This window comes from Caretta caretta, chromosome 1, assembly GCF_965140235.1.
Source record: "Caretta caretta isolate rCarCar2 chromosome 1, rCarCar1.hap1, whole genome shotgun sequence".
Taxonomy (NCBI): Eukaryota; Metazoa; Chordata; order Testudines; family Cheloniidae; genus Caretta; species Caretta caretta.
Genome location: NC_134206.1, coordinates 261556595 through 261578004, shown reverse-complemented (window position 1 = coordinate 261578004; position 21410 = coordinate 261556595). Strand labels below are relative to the sequence as shown.

General features: G+C 43.5%; 1 protein-coding gene across 7 annotated transcripts in view; it reads left to right on the top strand.

The window, feature by feature from the left end:
* Window positions 1-21410, top strand: part of MRTFA (myocardin related transcription factor A) — a 182178-nt gene that overhangs the window by 111701 nt on the left and 49067 nt on the right. For all 7 annotated transcript variants that reach the window (XM_048834809.2, XM_048834830.2, XM_048834814.2 and 4 more), the window contains one exon: window positions 20014-20079. In XM_048834809.2, coding sequence (XP_048690766.1) covers window positions 20014-20079 — 66 coding nt within the window. The remainder of the gene's footprint in view (window positions 1-20013; window positions 20080-21410) is intronic.

Here is a 21410-nt window from a genome sequence, read left to right as displayed (position 1 = left end):
GAGCAGTGGGGGCAAAAAACCTAACTGGCTTCAAGACTGAACTTACCTTCAAGCCCTGCTCTCCCTCCCACCCTCTGCAGCCTCAGCTCGCTGTGCCTCCAGCGCTCGGGCTGCGAGTTCCTGCTGGGCAACGCAGTGGCATGGCTGGCTCTGGCTGGGCGACACGGCTGCCAGTCCTGCTGCTCTGAGCGGCATGGTAAGGGGGTGGGGGAGTTGGATAAGGGGCAAGGGGTCCCGGGGGGCAGTCAGGGGACAGGGAGCAGAGGGCGGTTGGATAGGCGTGGGAGTCCTGGGAGGCCTGTCAGGGGGCTGGGGTGTGGATAGGAGTTGGGGCAGTTGGGACAGGAGCAGGAGGGGTTGGATAGGGGGTGGGGTCCTGGGAGGGGGTGGTCAGGGGACAAGGAGCAGGGGGAGTTGGATGGGTTGGCGGTTCTGAGGGGGGCAGTCAGGGGGCAGAAAGTGGGAGGGGTGGATGGGGGTGGGGGCCAGGCTGTTTGGGAGCCCCAATGTGGCCCTCAGGCCAAAAAGATTGCACACCCCTGGACTAGATGATTATGATTGTCCCTTCTTATCTTAAAGTCTTTGAGTCTAAAGATCTCACCCTATGGTTTGCATCTCTACTGGCTAGTCAAACTATTAGAACTCAGATTATTCACAGTTGAAGGGTCATCCACATTCCATATATGGACATATTAATGAACTAGTTCCGATGTTCTTCCCTGATAACGATACATCTACTATTCATTAACACATGCATTCAGCAGCTGTTCCTGGCCTAACTTCTTTTTCACACAACCATGCTGTTGTGTGGGAAGTGAGTGACGCTGATTGGCTGACCACCTTTCAAAGGTGGAGACCCAGTTTCAGCGCTCTCTGCATGGAGTTTGCCCTAACTTTACAATGCCAATATAATGCTTGCATGGGGCTAATCTCTCTCTGGACAAAATAATTAGTATAACTTCGTAAAGTCTGGCTACAAATGGAGTACTGTTCCTTGGCTGTTTGTCATTGGAAAGCCCACAGCAGATGCTGGAAGAGTGCTTAGAAATACACAGTTCTGCTGGACCATTTGATCACCATTACAAACGGCATTCAAGGCCCTATACTACCCTCCCCAATCTGTATCTCTGATCTCATCACCTTTTAACTCTGCATCGTCTTGTGTCCCCACTGTGTCCCCCTGTTTCACAAATGATACCAGGCTTCATGCTTCCTTTCTTCACTTCTCTCACTCCCAAGCCTCTATGCCTCCTCCTGTGCTGCTCCTGTGCACCAACATCCTTCCAAAACCTATTTGCCAAGCCGTCTTCCTCACCTCATCCAAATCCCTCTTAAACCTACTTTTGCCATCTTGCCTGAGGGCAGTAGGGGACTGAAAAACAAAACAAAACTCCCAAGTGAATGGAACTCTTGTGCCTCTCTGAGTAACCATGTGAGTGTATTGTTGCTGATGTCTTTTTGTTGATCCTCACTTTTGTGTTATGTAGATTGTAAGCTTTTTAGAGCAGGGACCTTGTCTGTACTTGATCTGTGGTCATGCAGGCCATTGTGAATTGCTGAGTTTGGTTTGCTGATGTTAATAAAATTCTGGCATCAGAGGTTGTTGGGTTTTTTAATTATGGATCAATGCCCTGTTGTACTCGGCACTGTACAAACAAACAAACCAGTCCCTGCCACAGAGTGTGCTCATCCTAGGATATAGACTGTGTACCGGAGGACATGGTAATAGTAGAAACAAATGTGTTAGTAGACTTTTCAAGAATTCCAGGTTGAACACGATGGGACGAATAGGATACTTTTCCACATCAGGGAAGTTGATATGCTTGTTGTGTATATGGTGAATTTGGGGGATCCATCCTGTCTACTATTGATCTTTGTGGGGGAGCCTCACTTCTCCTGTGACAGAGATGCATGCTTCAGATCACGTCACATGGTGATGAGCATGGTTTAAAAACTTAGAACTTTTTCTTGAGCAGAAGCTGAATGGTGGTGGAATTTGCTTTTGGGAGACTGTAAGGAAGGTGATGGTCTACTGCAGCACAACAGTAGTGACCTTTAAACCTCTGAAGTGATGGCTGCAGGCTGTGTGCTCCACAACCTCCGGAAAAGCAATGAGGAAAGTTAGCTCACAGCCAGAATGAAGAGTGCAGGGTAATTCCCTTCAGGCAGCCTGAAGTTTTCCTTCTGTGAGAGGACGAGGGTATAGGATGGCAGCCAGTGGCAGAAGTGCCAATGAGATAAGGAATCCCTGTGTCATTAATTTGCCTTTATATGTGGATGTTTAGAGGAGGACAAAACTGTCTTTGTCAGAGATCTTATGAAACAATGGTCAGTGCAGCTAATCAAACAGACATTACCTAGAAATGAAAGTCTATAGCCAGCTAGTTTAAAGGCGCTGAGATGTGATTTCTAAAAGCTGATTTCTTCATCCCTAAACATAGTTATTTTATGCTTATATCCACATACAGTAAAACCTCAGTTACAAACACCAGAGTTATGAACTGACCAGTTAACCATACACCTCATTTGGAACCGGAAGTATGCAATCAGGCAGCAGCAGAAACAAGAAAAAATAAAGGGAAAGCAGCATTTTTCCTCTGCATAGTAAAGTTTCAAAGCTGTATTAAGTTAATGTTAAGTTGTAAACTTTTGAAAGAACAGCCACAATGTTTTGTTCAGAGTTATGAAAAGCCTCCATTCCCCAGGTGTTTATAATTCTGAGGTTCTACTGTACTTAGAAGCACTCAGTTACAACTTTTCTACCACCAGCTACAACAAATTTCCTCTAAGTCGCACATGATTCTAACTCACCATCTTACGCATTCATCTGACGTGGATTGTCTTGGGGAAATTCTTTGCAGGTTCTTCTTCCAAAGGTTGTACAAGGTAACATTAGTCCCTCCCTGTGTGGCTCTTCATGGAGGCTTATAGATACTCATCGCTCAATGCAGACAGCAACACAAGCTGCTGTGGGGGGCCTATCAGTGGAAGTTGCCTTCTGCTGTGTGAGGTCAATTTCTTTAGCTGGAGGAGGATGAAAACAGTTGTGTTCAAAGAACTTTGTAGCAATAGAAATATAGACATCAACGAGTAGGTTGTTTGTAATCTTGTGACCTTGCTGTGTCATTTTTCTTAGGCCTTGTTTCTAGATAGCTTTTTACATGTCACCTTAGTGGACTCAGAACATCAGTAAGGTTCCACAGATTCAGTTCATACATAGTTATTATAGCCACACTTTTCACCTAACCCCTATTTTGAGACTATAAATGATTTCATGTGTCATAGGGATTCTAATCCAAATCAGTGCAGTGATTGAAAGCAGTTGTATTTCAATTGACGGATTTTTGTAGATGTCTCCATGTCTCTTATCCTGCAAAGCGTATGAGATTAATTTATGGGATTGCATTTGGGAATGCTGATTACAGTCCCAGTGAGTGTTAAAATGTTGATTGTTACCCATACCAATACTAGAATACATAGAGTAGATTACCATGGGATCAATAGGAAGATCCCTTTGGTACGTAAGAGTTAAAATATTTTTTTAAAAGGCAAAATTTCACTTCAAAGGGCAAAGGCTAGAATTAGAAATGAAAATGGCAAATGTTAACATTGAAAATGTTAACTATATAACAAAAATAGCAAAAATTTAAATTAATTTGAAGTTGATTAAAAAAAACCAAGTGTTTAAACCAAACACACCCAGAATCTCCTAGGGTTAATTTTAAACCAACATAGAAAAGAACTGTGGTTAAATAGAAAAAAAATATATACAGAAATTAGGCATTTAAAAAAATTAGTCAAGGGCAACATTTGGGTTTTGCTGTTATAGGTCCCAGTACCATGAGCAGTTGCATACATGCTTAGCTTTATGCATGTGAGTAGTTCCCCTGACATCAATAAGACTACTCATGTATGCAAAATTAGACACACACAACTATTTTCGGAATTGGGAACTTAGGTTGTAAGCTTGTCAGACAGATAGTGCCTTCTTTATGTGTATGTATGTACAGCACTTAGCGTAATTGCCCAGTATCTGTACTTCACTTCCACTATAGTGCACACATGCATCAGTCTTAATTATTCCAAACTTTACTTTAAGGATGGACCTTTTGTGTGCCAGGTATTGACTGACTACAGCTGGAAAAGAGGGGAGAGCCAGTAGCATGTGATCATCCAGGCTTCCGTGGGTCAACAGCAACATGTACCATGAACCACAGTTTGGGACCTGCTGCTTTGAGGATGAGGATCTGAGCTGATAGGTGCTAAGAAATGCTCTGTTACCTTGTTTTTCATAGGCCTGGTCTACATTACAAAGTTGGGTCTATGTAAGTCACACTGCATCAATCTATTTGTGCATGTGTCTACACTTTAAATCTGTCTCTGGCTGACATAAGTGCCCAGTTATGGTGGTGCAGTAAAACCACCTCTCCTACGGTGGTGAGCCATGATCGACCTGTTGCCGTCAATGTAGTGCAAGTGTACACAATACAGGACTTGTGTTGGCCCTAACAGTCCTCCAGCAGCTGTCCCACAATCCCCCATGTTCTGTGACAGTGACCACTCTGGTTATTGTGAACTCCACTGCCCAGGGATGTCAGACCAGAAGCTACCTCCCTCTCCCCTTAAAAACACCATGTGTAATTTTGAAATGCCTCTTCCTGATTGCCCAGCTCAGTGAGCACACCTAGCAACTTTCTCTTGTTGTGTGCAATGGCCCAGCTGCCCAGGCCAGCTCCAGGCGCTACATGTGCTCCTGTCTGCAGTAGACAGGAGGTTATTGGATCTCCTGGGCCTGTGGGGAAAAGAGGTTGTGCACTTACAGCTACAGACCAGCCATAGAAGCATGGTTGTCTACAAAAGGATTACGTGGGGAATACAGGCAAAGGGTTACAACAGGGATCGTCATAAGTACTGCATGAAAGAGAAGGAACTACGCCAGGCATACCAATCAAACTGGTGCTGAGATGTGGACCTGCTGTACTTGGTGGAGACTGTACCATTATCCCACCAACCACTGTAGATACCTCAGAGGAGCCAGTGCCAGAGATGCATGCTGTGAAAAGCGAGGAGGAGGAGATGGGTGGGGGTTGGAGGGGATGGTAGGGTGTACAGCTATGTGCTAAGCCAGGATCTGTTCAAGACTCTTATCACACTGTAACTTGTCCTGCCAGCTGAGCATGGACAAGCTTGATGAATAGGAAGGGACATCCTTGGGTAAATGTGTACATGCATTTTCCCTTACAAAGTGTAAATTAAATGATGATGCTGAGCCCAGCCCCAAGTTAACAAGACACAGGTATTGACTTTTCATTGCTTTACTTGTAAGAGAAGAGGTAGCAGAACACGAAATGGAGGTAGAGTTGGTATCTACTTTTCCTTCCGCTGTGGGGTTAGGTAGGAAAAAGAAGAAAAGCCCTTGTAGAGCAGTTTGTTTATATACATGGGGATGTCACTTGAATCTTCCTGAGATCTCAGCAAAAATGCAGTCCTCTCCTGAAGGCTTTGAGGAAGGCAGCCTTATTTCTTCCTCTGTAGTAGGACACTTTCCCACGTCATTCCATGAGGAGTTTGGTTGACACTATTGCAATAAACAGGCTAGCAGCTTATGGGCCAAGGTGACTTTTGGACTTCAATAGTAGCTGAGCTCTGTGCCTTTGTTACCTGTGGGAGTGAGATGTCAGCTAAAATCACCACTGCCTGTGGAAAACAGTGCCAGTATTCAGTGCCATTGCCCTATACTCAGGCCCGTGGGATAGGGACCAAAAATTTTATTGTTTCATGCATCTGACACCACTTCTTCCCTCTCCTCCTCCTGTTCCTGGTGGACCATATTCACCAGGACTGGGGCTGGAGAGCAGTGCTAGGAAGAGGCACTCCAAAGCCAAAGTGTCAATAAGCATATTAAATGTTTTTACGGCAATAAGGGAAGGGAGTTTTGAAACTCTTTCCCTTTCCACTGTGATTGTAAATCTAGTGGTACATTTGTATGTTTTTATCAGCAGCTGCTGCTGTTTTGGCCTAGAGGGGTATCTCAAATACCCGCAGAATACCTGACCCTGATGAGGATAAAGAAGAGAACATGGTAGGCCATGTTCAGCAAGATTCTGCAAGCCAGGGCTGCAACAGAGTGCAAACTAAAGCCTAGGGGCCTGACATGCAAGACGGTATAGAGAGAGAGCAGACAGCAGAAAGGCCCAGGAAAAGGAGAGAGACATGCATCAGGGCATAATGGATCTTCTCAAGCAGCAAACTCAAATGTTGCAGACCCTGGTTGATCTACAGGTCCAAAAATCCTGGACTTAAGTCTTTGGAGAATTCCATGGTATCAGCTCTCTACACCACGCAGCACACCACATGGCCCCATGGGCCGCATCCTTACCCCACCACTCCATGTGAGGGGACAGAGAGCAAGGAAGACCACAGCTTCATATACCACCAAGCTGTGAGAGCCCTGCTTGGTGTATATGTAGCCAAAGTGGACTACATATGTGCACTAAAATGAACAGAAATGTTAGCTACCTTTCCAATTTTAAAGGTCCATTCTGTTCATTTACGTTAAAGGTTTATATTGCATTGACTGTTTTTTGCACATTGTTTCTCTTCACTGCTTTTCCACTCAATTTCTGATTTTCGAAAACAACACATATTGCAGAATGCATTGCAGTACTCAAAGCACCCAGTATTCATAAATGAACATCATTACAGAACTTATAGCTTCAGTAAAAGACAATATTTACAAATGTATAGCAAGCTCCACATAATTCAAATCTTCAGTAAAACACAGTCATAATTATAAATAATAGCAAGCACTCCCAATTCCTAACAGCACCCAAAGCTTCAAGAACAGTCCTGCACAGAAGACTACTGTGGCTGACCACTGAAGTGCTCTTTCAAAGCTTCCCTCAACCCGATAGCTCTGTGTTGGGTTGAGCTCTTCTAAGGGCTTTTGTGTCTGGCTGCTCAAACTCAGCAGACAGCCACTCCAACTCCTCCCTTGCAGCAGCTTTCCCCACCTTCGTCTCACAGATATTCTGTATACAACATGTAGCTTATAATTATTGAGATAAAGAAAAGGAGTACTAGTGGCACCTTAGAGACTAACAAATTTATTTGAGCATAAGCTTTCGTGAGCTACAGCTCACTTCATCGGATGCTCACGAAAGCTTATGCTCAAATAAATTTGTTAGTCTCTAAAGTGCCACAAGTACTTCTTTTCTTTTTGCGAATACAGACTAACACGGCTGCTACTCTGAAACCTGTAATTATTGGGATGTTTCTGTCACTGAGATCAAATCAAGTAAGTAAACAGTGCCAGCATCCCTTCAGTCTACCAAAAGGACATTTAACTGTCATTCTGCATCTGCTGAGTTGGTAGTTGAATCTTTCCTTGGTGCTGTCAAGGTGGCCAGTGTACAGCATCCTGAGCAAGGGGTCCCCCAGAATCACTATTGTCATTTCCATATTGACAGTGGTAATCTGCTGGACAGGAAAGAATGTCTCTGTGTTCTTAAAGATGTGAGCGACATTCAGCTTCCCTGACCATCCTGTATTGATGTCGGTGAAGCATCCCCTGATGATCCACCATTGCTTGCATAACCATGGAACAGTAGCCCTTTCTGTTGATGCACTCTGTGGCAAAGTGACCTGCTGCCAAAATAGGGATATGCATGCTGTCTGTCATCCCACCACAGTTTGGGAACCTATTGCTGCAAATTCATCCACTATGTCCTGCACATTTCCGAGGGTCACAGTCCTGCATAGCTGGAGATGATTAATGACCCTACACACTTGCATGACAGTGGCCCCCACTGTGGATTTTCCCACTCCAAAATGATTTTGCACTGACTGGTAGCAATCGCTAGTCACTTCTCCACTGTTAACGCAGCTCTTATTGGGTGTCCCTGTGTTGAAGGCCTGTAGTGAGCTAGGCACACGCATCCAGGAATCTGGCTTTTTGCATCCGAAAGTTCTGCAGCCACTGCTCATGACTATAGGATGTATCTTCTGCCAAACCAGTCTCTTTGCTAAAAGCTGTCTTCCCTTTTATAGGGCAGGGAAGGGGGGGGGAAATCTCAAATACATTTTTAAAAATCAGAAACCGGAAAAACTTTTTTTTCCCTTTTGAAAAACCGCTGGCTTATGGTTTCTAACCTGGCCCTAGATTGTCCCCTGGCATGGAAAAACCAAGTAAAGGAGCCCAGGAAAGGAACTCCGAGGAGCAGCTTGTAAAATTTTTCCCAGAGCATTCAAGGTTGGGGGTGGGAAGGGTTTGGAATGAGGTTGTGGTTCAAATCCCAAGCTCTATTGATCCCTTGGAGGCAAGGACCCTTTGCATAAAAACCCTGATGTCTCCTTCCAGGTGGCTTTGCTCCAGTGCTGCTGTGCTACCAAGGCTTCCCCTGGCTGTGGGTTCCCTGGGTATTTCTCCTGTTTGGCCATGTGTGTCAGTGATCTTCCATGTGTGTTGGATGAACAGAGCTGTGGGAGGTGGCATAGGAGTAATGGGTGGATTGCCTGTCCTCCCACTTGCACTGGGGCTGAACATGCTGGTTTCCACAGTGCTGGCTGGCAAAAAATAAACTTTTATCATTTACAAGGAACCACTGGTGATCTAAGTTCTATTTCTTGATGGGTTCTTGCTTTGTAGGCCTTTTCTCTGGACAAAGGGAAGCGGCTCACAAGCCAATTTCTCCCAACACTTCTGCAATGAGAAGAACCAATGACATGAATATAAATAAGGATGACTCGCTTCTGGTGTGAAAAGTTCCTCCTCCTAATGATTTTACAAACTAACCCAACAAATTCCCCATATCTCCTTAGTGTGGTTGCTAAGGAAGAGATGAAGAAACCACTTGCATTTTAACAGCAGCTGTTGCTGCCACACTGAAAAAAGCGGTAGTGAAATGTATAATGGTCTCAAATAGTAAAGAGAGGTGAGCTCCTGTGTTACTGGTTCTTTGCTCAGGCTCATTACAGGCCACTCTTTTTCAGTTTACATGTTTATGGAGGGTGAATATGTGGACGCTGTTCACAACAATAGCAATGGAAAGCTGCAAATGCTGAGTGTCGACAGTGTGATCAGTCTGCTGCCTGCTGTCCCCACATGGATATATGAATTATTGGCGGTCCTGTTCCCCAGATAGAGAACTCAGCCGTTTAATCCCTGCAGTTCAGTTGTCATTTACAGTCTGCTTCACTTAAATGCTTATCAATTAACTGCACAATCAGCTGAGGGTGCATAGCCAATGTGCATCCTGCATCAGCTGTCAGTGGATTAAAGTGCTGGTATGCTCAGAAAAGTCACTTTGAAAAAGACACACTATTCAGTTTTCAGGGCAAATGATTTTTTCCCCCTAACCCCTGCTGCGGAAAACTCCACTTGGGATCTGAGGCCCTGTCTACTCTACAAGAAAAACTTGTGCTGGAAAAAATAATTTAAATTGACGACTTCAGCGTTAGGCAGTAACCGAACAGTGAGCATTGTTTTCAAAATCATTTTGCCCACAGTGTCTCTACTCATATTGGGGCAACACTTGCTAGCTGTAAGCATTTTAAAAATGGTTTCTTAGCATTTTTTTTAAATGTAAACAAAACCTTTGGATCAGGTTGAACTCTGCCCCTGCTGCTTTCACCATCCATAAAGATTCTGTAATTGGAACTTACCAGACTAGGCTGATGCATGAGCCAGAATCTTATTCGTCTCTGTGACTGACTAACTGGCCGATGTTGATATGGTGGGTCCCGGGCTTTTCTTGGCAGGGGGGCTAGGACTCCACCCCTTGCCCCTGCTCTTGGGGAGCTGAGGGCCCCGCTACTGGCCCGGGAAGGTCGTAGAGGAGGGTAGCAGGGAAGGGGTCTGGGTTCGCTCCTCGCTCTGAGCCCCAGCACCTCTCAACCCTTGTGGGTTTCTTCCCCCTTGGGTAGGGTTACCCTTGGTCCTTGACGCTGGGGGAGGGAGTTTCCAGCCACTCCCTCCAAATTCCTCAGCCACACACCTCCAAACTCCAATCCTCTCTCCTTCCTCGCTTCACCTGTCTGCCTGGCATGGAAAGGTACCAATTTGAGATTTCTAAAGATAGCTACAGCACTCGTCCCAAGGTTTAAGATTCTGAAGTGCCTTCCAAAATCTGAGGGGGACAAGGTGTGGAGCATGCTTTCAGGGGTCTTAAAAGAACAACACTCTGATGTGAAAACTACAGAATCCGAACCATCAAAAAAGAAAATCAATCTTCTGCTGGTGGCATCTGACTCAGATGATGAAAATGAACGTGTGTCAGGCCTCACTGCTTTGGATCATTATCAAGCAGAACCCGTCATCAGCATGGACACATGTCCTTTGGAATGGTGGTTGAAGATGAAGGGACCTATGTATCTTTAGTGCATCTGGCACGTAAATATCTTGCAACACCAGCTACAACAGTGCCATGTGAACGTCTGTTCTCACTTTCAGGTGTAATGTAAACAAGAAGTGGGCAGCATTATCTCCTGCAAATGACTCTACTAAATGGAGGCTTGAGGATGGTAAAGTTAAACACCATCATAAAGAAGAACAAATTGCTCCATAGTCCCTCTAAGAAAAGACCTGCTGCTCTCCTCCTCTCCCTTCTCCTCAGTATCAAGTGAGACTATGCGACCGTGATGGCGGATGTGTCTGGAACTTATGGGGAGCGTGGGCTGGCATCATGGGTACTGGGAGCTACCAGTGCTCCAAAACTGTCTATGAAAGGAGCAGGACTGCCCCCTGCACTGCACAGGGACAGAAGGAAACGTTCACACTCTACAAATAAAAAGAAAAGGAGTACTTGTGGCACCTTAGAAACTAACCAATTTATTTGAGCATGAGCTTTCGTGAGCTACAGCTCACTTCATCGGATGCATACCGTGGAAACTGCAGAAGACATTATATACACACAGAGACCATGAAACAATACCTCCTCCCGCCCCACTGTCCTGCTGGTATGGACAGTGGGGCGGGAGGAGGTATTGTTTCATGGTCTCTGTGTGTATATAATGTCTTCTGCAGTTTCCACGGTATGCATCCGATGAAGTGAGCTGTAGCTCACGAAAGCTCATGCTCAAATAAATTGGTTAGTCTCTAAGGTGCCACAAGTACTCCTTTTCTTTTTGCGAATACAGACTAACACGGCTGTTACTCTGAACTCTACAAGTACATTACTGCACCATTAGAAGACTTCTGCACCCAAACTTGCACTGGTGGATCTGCCTGTACCAAAGAGTCTGGCTAGCTATCCTCCTGCTAGGCCTTGATATGCTCTTCTTGAGGACCTGGTGATTTACACTGATAACCAATTGCTGATCCATTCAGACTTCATATTATCGAGGGAAGTCACTACCCAGTCATCACATTATTTGCTGATTCCCAGCACCAGCCGTGCCGTGGAGGCTGCAACATCATTGGTAAACTATTTGCTGGTTTTTGCCTCCAGCCAGACTGTTGCAATACAGATGGTACCATCAGCTCTGCCTTAGAGTTGTATGACTGGTATACCTTGGAGGAACAGTGGTTCCCCCGGTGGTCCTGAGATGAGAGTGGACAGGGCTTACAGAGCCTTCCGGATGCCTCTGCTTCCTTATGAACCACATTATTGGGCTAGGGACCAATGGTACCCTCGAGGGGCCCGCCTCTGTACCCTTATATCCCACCCACTGGTCATACTGCGGCTCCTGGAATCCATACTTTTGGACCCTGGACTATTAGGACACTGGATCCTACTTTCAACAAAGACACTCTCCAGCTGAGGCAGGACACTGGCCTCTCCTTCACCACGAGGCGATTATAGGCAATACCAGGATCTCTTGAGGAGGATTGCTGATATTCTCCAGATCTCACTGGAAGAGGTTCAGGATCCTACCATGAATGCCTGGGTATTCTCCAGTCTACAGCTCCTTCCAAGGTGGCAATCTCTATTAAAGACTCCACTTTGGAGCCCACTAAGACTGTTCGGCATACACATCAGCTACCTGTGCCCCAGCCCCAAAGAGGGCTAAGAAAAAGTACTTTTTTTCCTCCAAAGGGATGGAATATTTGTTTTCCCACTCTAACCTGAATTCTTTAGTAGTCCAGGAGGTCACAGAGTGAAACAGGCTACAGCAGCTTAGGACCACTCCTTCGGACAAAGACTCCAAGAGACCTCTTCAGTAGAAAGAACTTTTCCTCAGCCATCCTGCCGGCCATTAATGTCCAAATAGATGTTATTAGTTACAGTAACCTGTCAGAGTTTGCTAATAAGATACCACAGACCCCTATTCCAGGTCTTCCTAGATGAAGGGAAACTGGCTGCTAGATTGCCCATTTAGGCATCGCTCGATATTGCAGACACGGTTTCACACTCCACGGAAACCTTGGTGGCTATAAGGCAGCTTCTTGTTTACAGCCCTTAGGGTTCCCTAATAAGGTTCAGGAGACAGAGATCATCTCCCCTTCAAGGGTGGTAACCTGTTGAGTTTGAAAACAGATGAATCGCTTCATGTCCTCAGGGACTCTCATGCCACTCTCCACTCTTTGGGGATATACACCCTGGGACCTCTTAGGAAATGCTCTAAGCTGCCTCCTCATAGATACTGTGCAGCCCCTCAGCCTTTCTACCATCAGAAGGGCTATAAGACAACTAGGAAGAGCCAGAGGCTACGGTGTAGCTGACACACCACACAACTGCCATCCCCCTTTCAATCCGAGCCACCTAGCAAGAAGGCATTTTGAGCGGATGCTCAAGAGCCATCAACCATTCCCTGCACAGACAGTTTCCCCTTGCTGCCTTTGGTGGCTGCCTGGCTCACTTTCTCGTGATGTGGCAGCGTATCACATCAGGCAAATGAATTTTAAATATCTTCTTGACTGGCTACGTGATAAAATTCCTTTCTGCCCCTTCTCCAAGATCCTCCTTCCCATCCCTCTTCAGGGACTTTTCTCTCAAAAGGATTCTCAAACTGGAGATGGATTCCCCAGTTAGGGGAATAGAGCCCATATCTCTGGACATCAGGGCAAGGGCTTTTACTCTATATATTTCCTCATCTCCAAAGAGAAGGTGAGGCTAGAGACCTATCCTGGACCTCTAACAGCTAAATGTCTTCATTCAGCATTCAAGATTGTGGATGACTACCTTGGCTTCAATAATCTCCTCCCTGAATGAAGGCAATTAGCTTGTGGCAGTCTATTTGAAAAATGCCTATTTTCATGCAAGAGACAGGGTGGGTGCTGTAATATCTTTTATTAGACTATCTTCTGTTGATGGAAGATAAAAGCTTTTGAGCATCACAGAGATCATCTTCAGGTTTGGAATATATGTTTTCATATGGACATTCAGCCAGCACACAGGAGATTCCTCATTTTAAGATGGGCCTAGAGCGCTTTCAATACACAATGCTCCTCTTCTGCCTCAACAGTCCTGTTGGGCTTTTTTTAATTTTTTTTTTTTTGAAGGTACTGTCTGTGGTAGCAGTATACCTGCACTGAAAAGGCAGCCCAATATTTTCCTATCTAGAGGACTGTCTGCTTGCAGGATGATAATAGCAAGAAATGCAGGCAGCAGTCACTTCTTCCTTACCCGACCTCTTTCACTCTTTAGGACTTCAGGTAAATCCACAAAAGTCTACTTTAACCCCCACATAAGTTTATAGAATTTATTAGAATAAGTCTGAACTCAACTGTGGCCAAAGCTTGCTTACCTCAGGACAGAGTCCTCATGTTAAAGGACCTCATCACCTAGCTTTGACTCAGACCCCAGATAACAGTCCGATCCTCCCTGTTAATTCTAGACCATATTGCTTCATACACCTACATGATCCCCTTCACAAGGCTTCACCTATGGTACCTCCAGGCATGGTTAAAGATGGTCTATGCTCCGAGCAGGGACTCCTTGGATCAGAGATCTGTAGAGCAGTGACTTGAGTCTCCATTCACAACTTTACTAGGAGGCATTATGCCATGGTTTGAGCTTTTGCTGAGGATGCTTCCTTTGGATCATTGATCCTAAGATCTGTGATGCAGAATACTTCCTCACACTCACTTCGTCAGTGAGCATAGCTAATACCCCTAGAGACCAGACCTCAAAGAAGAAAAGGTTTACTTACCTTATAGTAAATGGAGTTCTTCAAGATGTGTGATCCCTATGGGTAGTCCATGACCAACCCTCCCTCCTTCCCCTCTGCTCAGATCCTCGTTTGATTCATGGTAGAGTAGGACCTGGAGAGCCAGATGGTCTGGACCACCCCTTATACTCTTGATTCAGTGCATGACGAGGTATAGGATGCAAGTGCAGACCACTGGACGCTGCTATTGAAGAAAAAAAAGGAGTACTTGTGGCACCTTAGAGACTAAGGTGCCTCAAGTACTCCTTTTCTTTTTGCGAATACAGACTAACACGGCTGCTACTCTGAAACCTGCTATTGAAGAGTCTTGCAGCCTCAGGTGCAAGCACATGTGCAACCAAAGTGAATTCCCTTAGGGACCATACTTCTTGAACTCCAGTCAATATAAGGTAAGGTAAGTAACCTTCTTTTTGATTCACTTTACAGGTGGCTTACACTTCATTGCAATGCTGGTGAGTGAAATTTTTATAGTTTTGGGATCCTTCAGAATGCAAGGCAGTATAGAAATGTGATTATTTCAGCAATAAATGTCCTATATCCAAGGTATCTCGGGGCCTCTCCACTAAATAGCTCTTGCTTTTAATCTACATATTTCTTTGTTTCTTCTAATGAAAAAGATAATTCAGAGCATAGTATTTTTTTAAACTTTTGACACTGTGTAATGTCTGCTGTGATGAAAGCATCTTCTTTTTTTTTTTTTTGGTGGTTTCACCTTGTGAAACACTGGGGGATGTACTGTCTTTATAATTCTGGTCATACTTTTAAACACTAAATATAGTTTACAAATGGACAGTTTGCACTCACATACGCATATTTGAAAAACACTACTGCTGGGTTAGATGACATGGTGGTAAAAGTGACTGAACTCAGCCTTTGCTAGTGTTCCCACCATTGTTAGTGCTGATGCAGCTCTGCACTAATGCAAGAATAACAATAGGAGAGTTCCCTAAATAGATGCAGCCCCAGTGAGTTAAGCTTCCAGCTCCTACCAGCCATTGGTAGGTGAGTTACTGAGCTCTGGTCTAATAGGGTTTGTTTGTGTAATTCTCCACTGGTGCAGCTCTAGGGTTAGATTAATAGTAGTAAAAACATCAGTGCTATGTTTTACCATCAGTGCAGTGCCACAGGTAGTAGCTGTAGTGTAATTGTCTCCGATTTTTGTTAGTATAGACACACTCATACCTATTCCTTCCACTAGAGCACTGTGCCATCTCCCACCTTCTCTCTGGAGCTTCTTAATAATATTTTGTTCATCAGAGGCTTTCAGACTCCTTTACAAACTTTAATTAAGCCTCACTTCATCTCCTTCTTGTGAGATAAGGAAGCATTATTATTCCCAATTTACAGAAAGGGAAAATAAGACACACAGGCTAAGTGACATGCTCAGTGTTGTACAGTCTTTGGGGCAGCTGGGAATAGAACACCCGAGCTTTGATTCCTAAACCCCTGTTCTGACCACTAGATGTACTTTCTTCTTTAACAGAGAATGAGATTAGTCCCTATTATCTTTGATTTTGAATTAATTTTAAATACGTGGGGGATAGGGGGAAGTGCCATTTTCTGAATATTAAAGAAAACGGAGTGAACTAGTCCATGGCTGTAAATGGCTTTTATAAAACTCTCCTCGTTCTTAGCAGACCTTTGTGAATGACAGCCTTGAATTGGCTCTAGGGACATCTGTTACCCTATATATAGGAGTCACACACTCGCATACGTGAACAGGTGATCTCCTAAATATATGGAATTCAATAATACCTGGAATCCAGAGTACTTATTTATGCCAAAGGAGTCTGGGGGAGGGGTCCTTCCCTCTTCCATCCCCCTCAAATAGTGAACTGTGGAATAACCCTTGAAAAAGTGCATTTTATGCTGGCAATGTTTTACCCTTGAAATCTTTTGTGTGCATGGACGAAGTATTCTCTCCTGTTGATATCAGTTGATAAGGGATGTACCTTTTAGGATATTTTTTTCTCTGTAAATGACATTGGGCTAGATTTTAAAAGGTATTTCAGTACTTACGTCACAATGGAATCATTGGGAGTTAGGTGCCTAAGTACCTTTAAAAATCTGGTCCTTTTTTCCTTCTAGTCAACCATATTCGCAGTGATTGGTTTCTTACCGTAAAATTAGGCCTTTTGAATACAGTAAACAAATGAGAGAGAAGAGTTCAGTTCAATCCAAGGTTTTGTTAATAGGAGTAATGGAATGAGATTTGAGCAAAGGAAAATTTAGAATGAATATCTGAAAATGTTTCTTATTAGTGAGAGCCACTGTTGAACTGTGGAGTAGTGTCCCAAATATGTTGTTGAAAGTTCCATCACTTGAATACTTTAAAACAGAGTGCGACAAGGCACTGGAGAGCATACTGTTGGGAATATTCTGCATTGACTAGAGCATGGAGATGGGAGAAAGATGGACTAGATGTGACCACTACAGTGACTCTCTCACACCCACATTCATGTCTTCAAAAGGGCTAATTTCCTCAAAAATTAAGAAAATTATAAGCAAAATTGATTTGGAGGAAAAACTTAGACCAGTATGAATGAAGATTGGATGCTCTTTAAGAGAAGATTATTAGATGGACAAAAAGTCACAATTCCATGCCCAAGGAACAGGATGACTTTGACTAAAAGCCCATCCAGGTTCAGTGGCAAAATAAAGGCAGCAATTAGAGATTAAAAATCAACATGTAACTAACAGAGAAAGGGGAAATAGCAATCGATATAAATTAGAAGTCATGAAGTGTAGAAAATTGATAAGGGTGCTTAAGATGTCAGGGAGAAATCCCTGGCTGGCAGAACTAAGGACAATAAGGAAGTTTTTTTTTAAAGTATATTAGGAACAAAATAAATCATAGAAATTGTATAGGCCCATTACTTGGCTGAGGTTATAATGCAGAAAAGGCTGAAGTGTAAAATAAATATTTCTGTGGTGGATTTGGCAGGAAGCAGGATTGTGTTCTCTCATCATATGGGGATGATGAAGTACTTTGCAATTCATTAATAACTAGGGAGGATGTTAAACAATATCTTCTAGATACACATTTTTAAATCAGACCCTGATAACTTGTACTTAAGAGGCCTAAAAGAGTTGGCTGAGGAGATCTCTGTCCCACCGATGTTAATTTTTAATAAATCTTGGAATACTGGGGACATTCCAGAAGACTGGAAGAGGGCTAATGTGCCAATATTCAAAAAGAGCAAGTGGGATGATCCGGATAACTATAGGCTGGTTAACCTGGCATCATTCCTGGGCAAAATAATGGAAAAGCTGATACAGGATTCCACCATTCAAGAATAAAGGATAGAAGTATAATTAATGCCAGTCAACATGGTTTTATGGAAAAATGTCTTGTCAAACCTTATTTCATTCTTTGGGGTGACCAGTTTGGTTGACAAAGATAACTGCATAGATATAATATAATTAGACATGTGTAAAGCGTTTGATTTAGTACTGCATGATATTCTGAATTTTAAAAAAAAATAGAAGTATAGAATATCTCAATAAAGCATATGTTAAATGGATTAACTGGCTCTCTGAGAGATGTCAATAGGGAATCCTCATCAAATCAGGGTTATTCTAGTGGAGTTCTGTAGGAATCGTCCCTATGCTAGTCAATATGTCTTCAATTATCTGGAAGTAAATATAAAATCACTGCTGGCTTAAAAAAAATGTGGGGATGACACCAAGATTAGCAGAGGGGCAAATTTTGCTAGGGCAGTCCTACAGAGTGATCTGGGTCGCTTGTTGAGTTGGGCCCATTCAAAACAAATGTGTACTAATGCAGCTGAATGTAAAGAGGATTATATCCTGAAAAGGATCTAGGGGTCATAGTGGACCAGCATCTCAACATGAGCTCCCAGTGTGATGCTGTATCTAAAAGGTCTATTCCAATCATTGGATGTATGAACGGGAGCAGTGAGTAGGAATAGGGAGGTGCTTTTTACCTCTGCGTATATTATTGATGAGACCGTACTGGAATACTGCATACTGTTTCAGTGTCAGCGTTTTAAACAGGATGGTGAAAGATTGGAGGGCATACAGAAAAGAGCTACAAAAATGATTAATGGGTTAGAGAAGATGCCTTACGCTAAGAAACTTAAAGAGCTCAATCTCTTTAGTCTATTGAAAGATTACTTGATTTGTGTGTAAATACCTTCACAGGGAGAAAATACTGGGTACTAAAGGGCTCTTTAAACTAATGAAGAAAGCTGTAACAAGAACCAATGGCTGGAAGCTGAAGCCAGACAAATCGACTTTGTTAGACAAATCTAACAAATCGTTAGACTGACCTAACACTTGGTAAAGCAACCCACATCCTTTCACATATTTATACCTGCTCCTGTATCATTTACTTCCTACATCTGGTGAAGTGGGTTCTAGACCAGGAAAGCTTATGCCCAAATACATTTGTTAGTCTCTACGGTGCCACAAGGACTCCTCGTTGTTTTTTTTTTTCTGAAATAGAAACAAAGCACAAATTTTTATCAGTTAGCATAATGAATCTGGTGGATTCTTCATCTCTTGAAGTCTTATGATCAAGACTGGATGCCTTTCTGGAAGATGTGCTTTAGCCAAACACAAGTTATTGGGCTCAATACTGGGGTAACTGGGTGAAATTCTATGACCTGTAATATACAGGAAGTCAGATTAGGTGATCTAATGGTCCCTTCTGGCCTTAAAATATATGAATCCTTGCCTTGAAGAGTGCACAGGTTAAATTCAGGTAGATGGACAAAAAAGAGGCAATTGGAAGAGGGACAAGGGTTATGATAAAATAATGAATGAGTCTGTAAGGCATGTGCATATGTTAGTGGTTCCATTGTATTTGTTTTGGGGTTTTCTTATCTGTCTTCTCGCAGACAATGCTGAAAAAGTCAGTTTCTTTGCCTTTCAATTTCTCTGGGTCCAGGCAAAGAGCTATGGCATTCAGCATGTGACACTGTGTATCGACTGTTTTGAACAATTGCAAAAGCTCTTTTCTTAAATGGGAAGAGCTTGTCTACTGTGAGGCTGTAGATACAAGTACCTTGACAGAGGGGATAGGACCCAATATTTATTAGTATTAGCTCTGGTTTCCAAGGGCCATCTTATTGTGGGAGCTGTACTTTGATGTTAGATGGACGCCCCCGCAACTCCTCTCCTGAATGAATAGTTTTAATGGACAAACCACTCCCTCTATAAGGCTGCATGCTGCAGTTGTAATAAGTATGTTGAAGGCTTGTGTTTGAAACTCTGAAGCAGTTTTATTTGTATTAAACATTTTAATGCGTCACCAAAAACTAAAATAAAATCCCAGTAATGGTGAAAGGGTTCCCTTGAATCTGGGGTAGGGTCTCTAGATATTCCTTAGATGTCACCTTGAGGACATGATGTGAGGATGCTACAGAATTTGCAGGTAGAGGGGAGAATCAGTCATGTATCTTGCACTTCAAATACATTTTAGTGACCAAGATATTATATAAAAATAATCAATACATGGGCAATTACAATTTTAGGGGTTGTTTGGTATTTTAGTGTTGGACCCTTCCTACTGGAGCACAGTCAGTCCATATTTTGTTTGTTTTTAAATGTTCATGGTTTGGAGAGAGAACATGGTGCTCTACAGCTTCTTGAGAAACAGGCCTGGCTTTTCTGCTTTGCGGATTTTTATCGTCCTGCCAAGACCCTTTGCAACTTCCTCTCCTCATCACCCACAGCGAATACGGAAACCTTGCTGCTTAAGGCCACTTCTGCAATTGCAGGAGTGCAGATGAGTGAGGTGGGAGGAGTGGGCTTTCTCTTCCGTTCTCACTTATTTTGGAGTCAGAAGAGGAAAATACAGTGTATTTGAAAATGTGCCCCATGTTGTGGTGTCTCCGACTGATCTGTTTCCCCCTCTCCTCTCTCTCTGCCATCCTGCAGTGCTGCAGTTGAAGCTCCAGCAGCGACGGACACGGGAGGAACTGGTGAGCCAGGGGATCATGCCGCGTAAGTATCATTTAAATTTTTTTCTTCTCTCTGGGCATTTCTGTCACCTGCTTGTGAATGAAGGGAGGTGGTTTATGTACGGGTTGAAACACCTGACCCTCAGTTTCTGCATAAAAAATGCTAGATGTGAGAGCCCCACCCCATTTCACCAGACTGCCTTCTAAAGTATTAGGGCTACCTGTAATACCAAGAAGCAGTGTTGGCAACAAGTTTTTTTAAGTGTACTCAAAATACAGTGGCTGTATTGCTTGCTATGAAAGCCTTTTGGAGAGTGAGTGCCATATTAGAAGTGCCTTACATACTCTGCACATTCTGGTAATCACTCTTAGCAGGCTTCCTGCCTTTAGAGCTTCCATTCTTGTCTGTCAGCTCCCCATAACTCTCGTGTGGCTGTTGTGAATTAGTCTGTCCATATCCACACACTTGGTAAGATTTCTACTCCATGCATACAAGATGTCAGGGCAGCAAGGTAGCTCTGTTCCTACCTTGGACGGATTGTTTGAAACACATTTAGTAGGAATCTGTGGGGAACAGCAGTTTCTGTTGCAGGGAGAAAAGATCTGCAGACGCTGTAACATGGTAATGTTAATGGATGAGGTAAGTATACTGCAAAACTGAACTTAATGTGTGCATGACTAAATCAGGTTTGGAGAACATAAGAACGGCAATACAGGGTCAGACCAAAGGTCCATCTAGCCCAGTATCCTGTCTTCTGACAGTGGCCAACCAGGTGCTTCAGAGGGAATGAACAGAACATGTAATCATCAAGTGATCCATTCCCTGTTGCCCATTCCCAGCTTCCGGCAAACAGATTAGGGACAACGTCCTGGCTAATAGCCATTGATGGACCTTTCTAGTTCTTTTTTAAACCCTGTTATAGTCTTGGCCTTCACAACATCCTCTGTCAAAGAGTTCCACAGGTTGACTGCATTGTAGGAAGAAATACTTCCTTTTGTTTGTTTTAAACCTGCTTCCTATTAATTTCATTTGGTGATCCCTAGTTCTTGTGTTATGAGAAGGAGTAAATAACACGTCTTTATTTACTTTCTCCGTACCAGTCATGGGGAACAGCTTTTTGAACATACACAAAGATGCCTGGTAGAAATGGGGCTGAATAATTTGGTGACTCTGAACTGGGTGACATTTTGCATGTGCATGAGGAGCAAGCAAACAAGGGAGCACCAAAGAGTAGGTGTGAGTTATTTTTGGTGTTCTCTGCATTTCCCCTAAAAGCCTTAGGGGCAGTCCAACTGTTTCCTCTTTAAGAAACCTCTCCCATCGCACACACCTCTTTATTGTCAGCTAAAACCAAAAGTGGTTATGTTATCTCT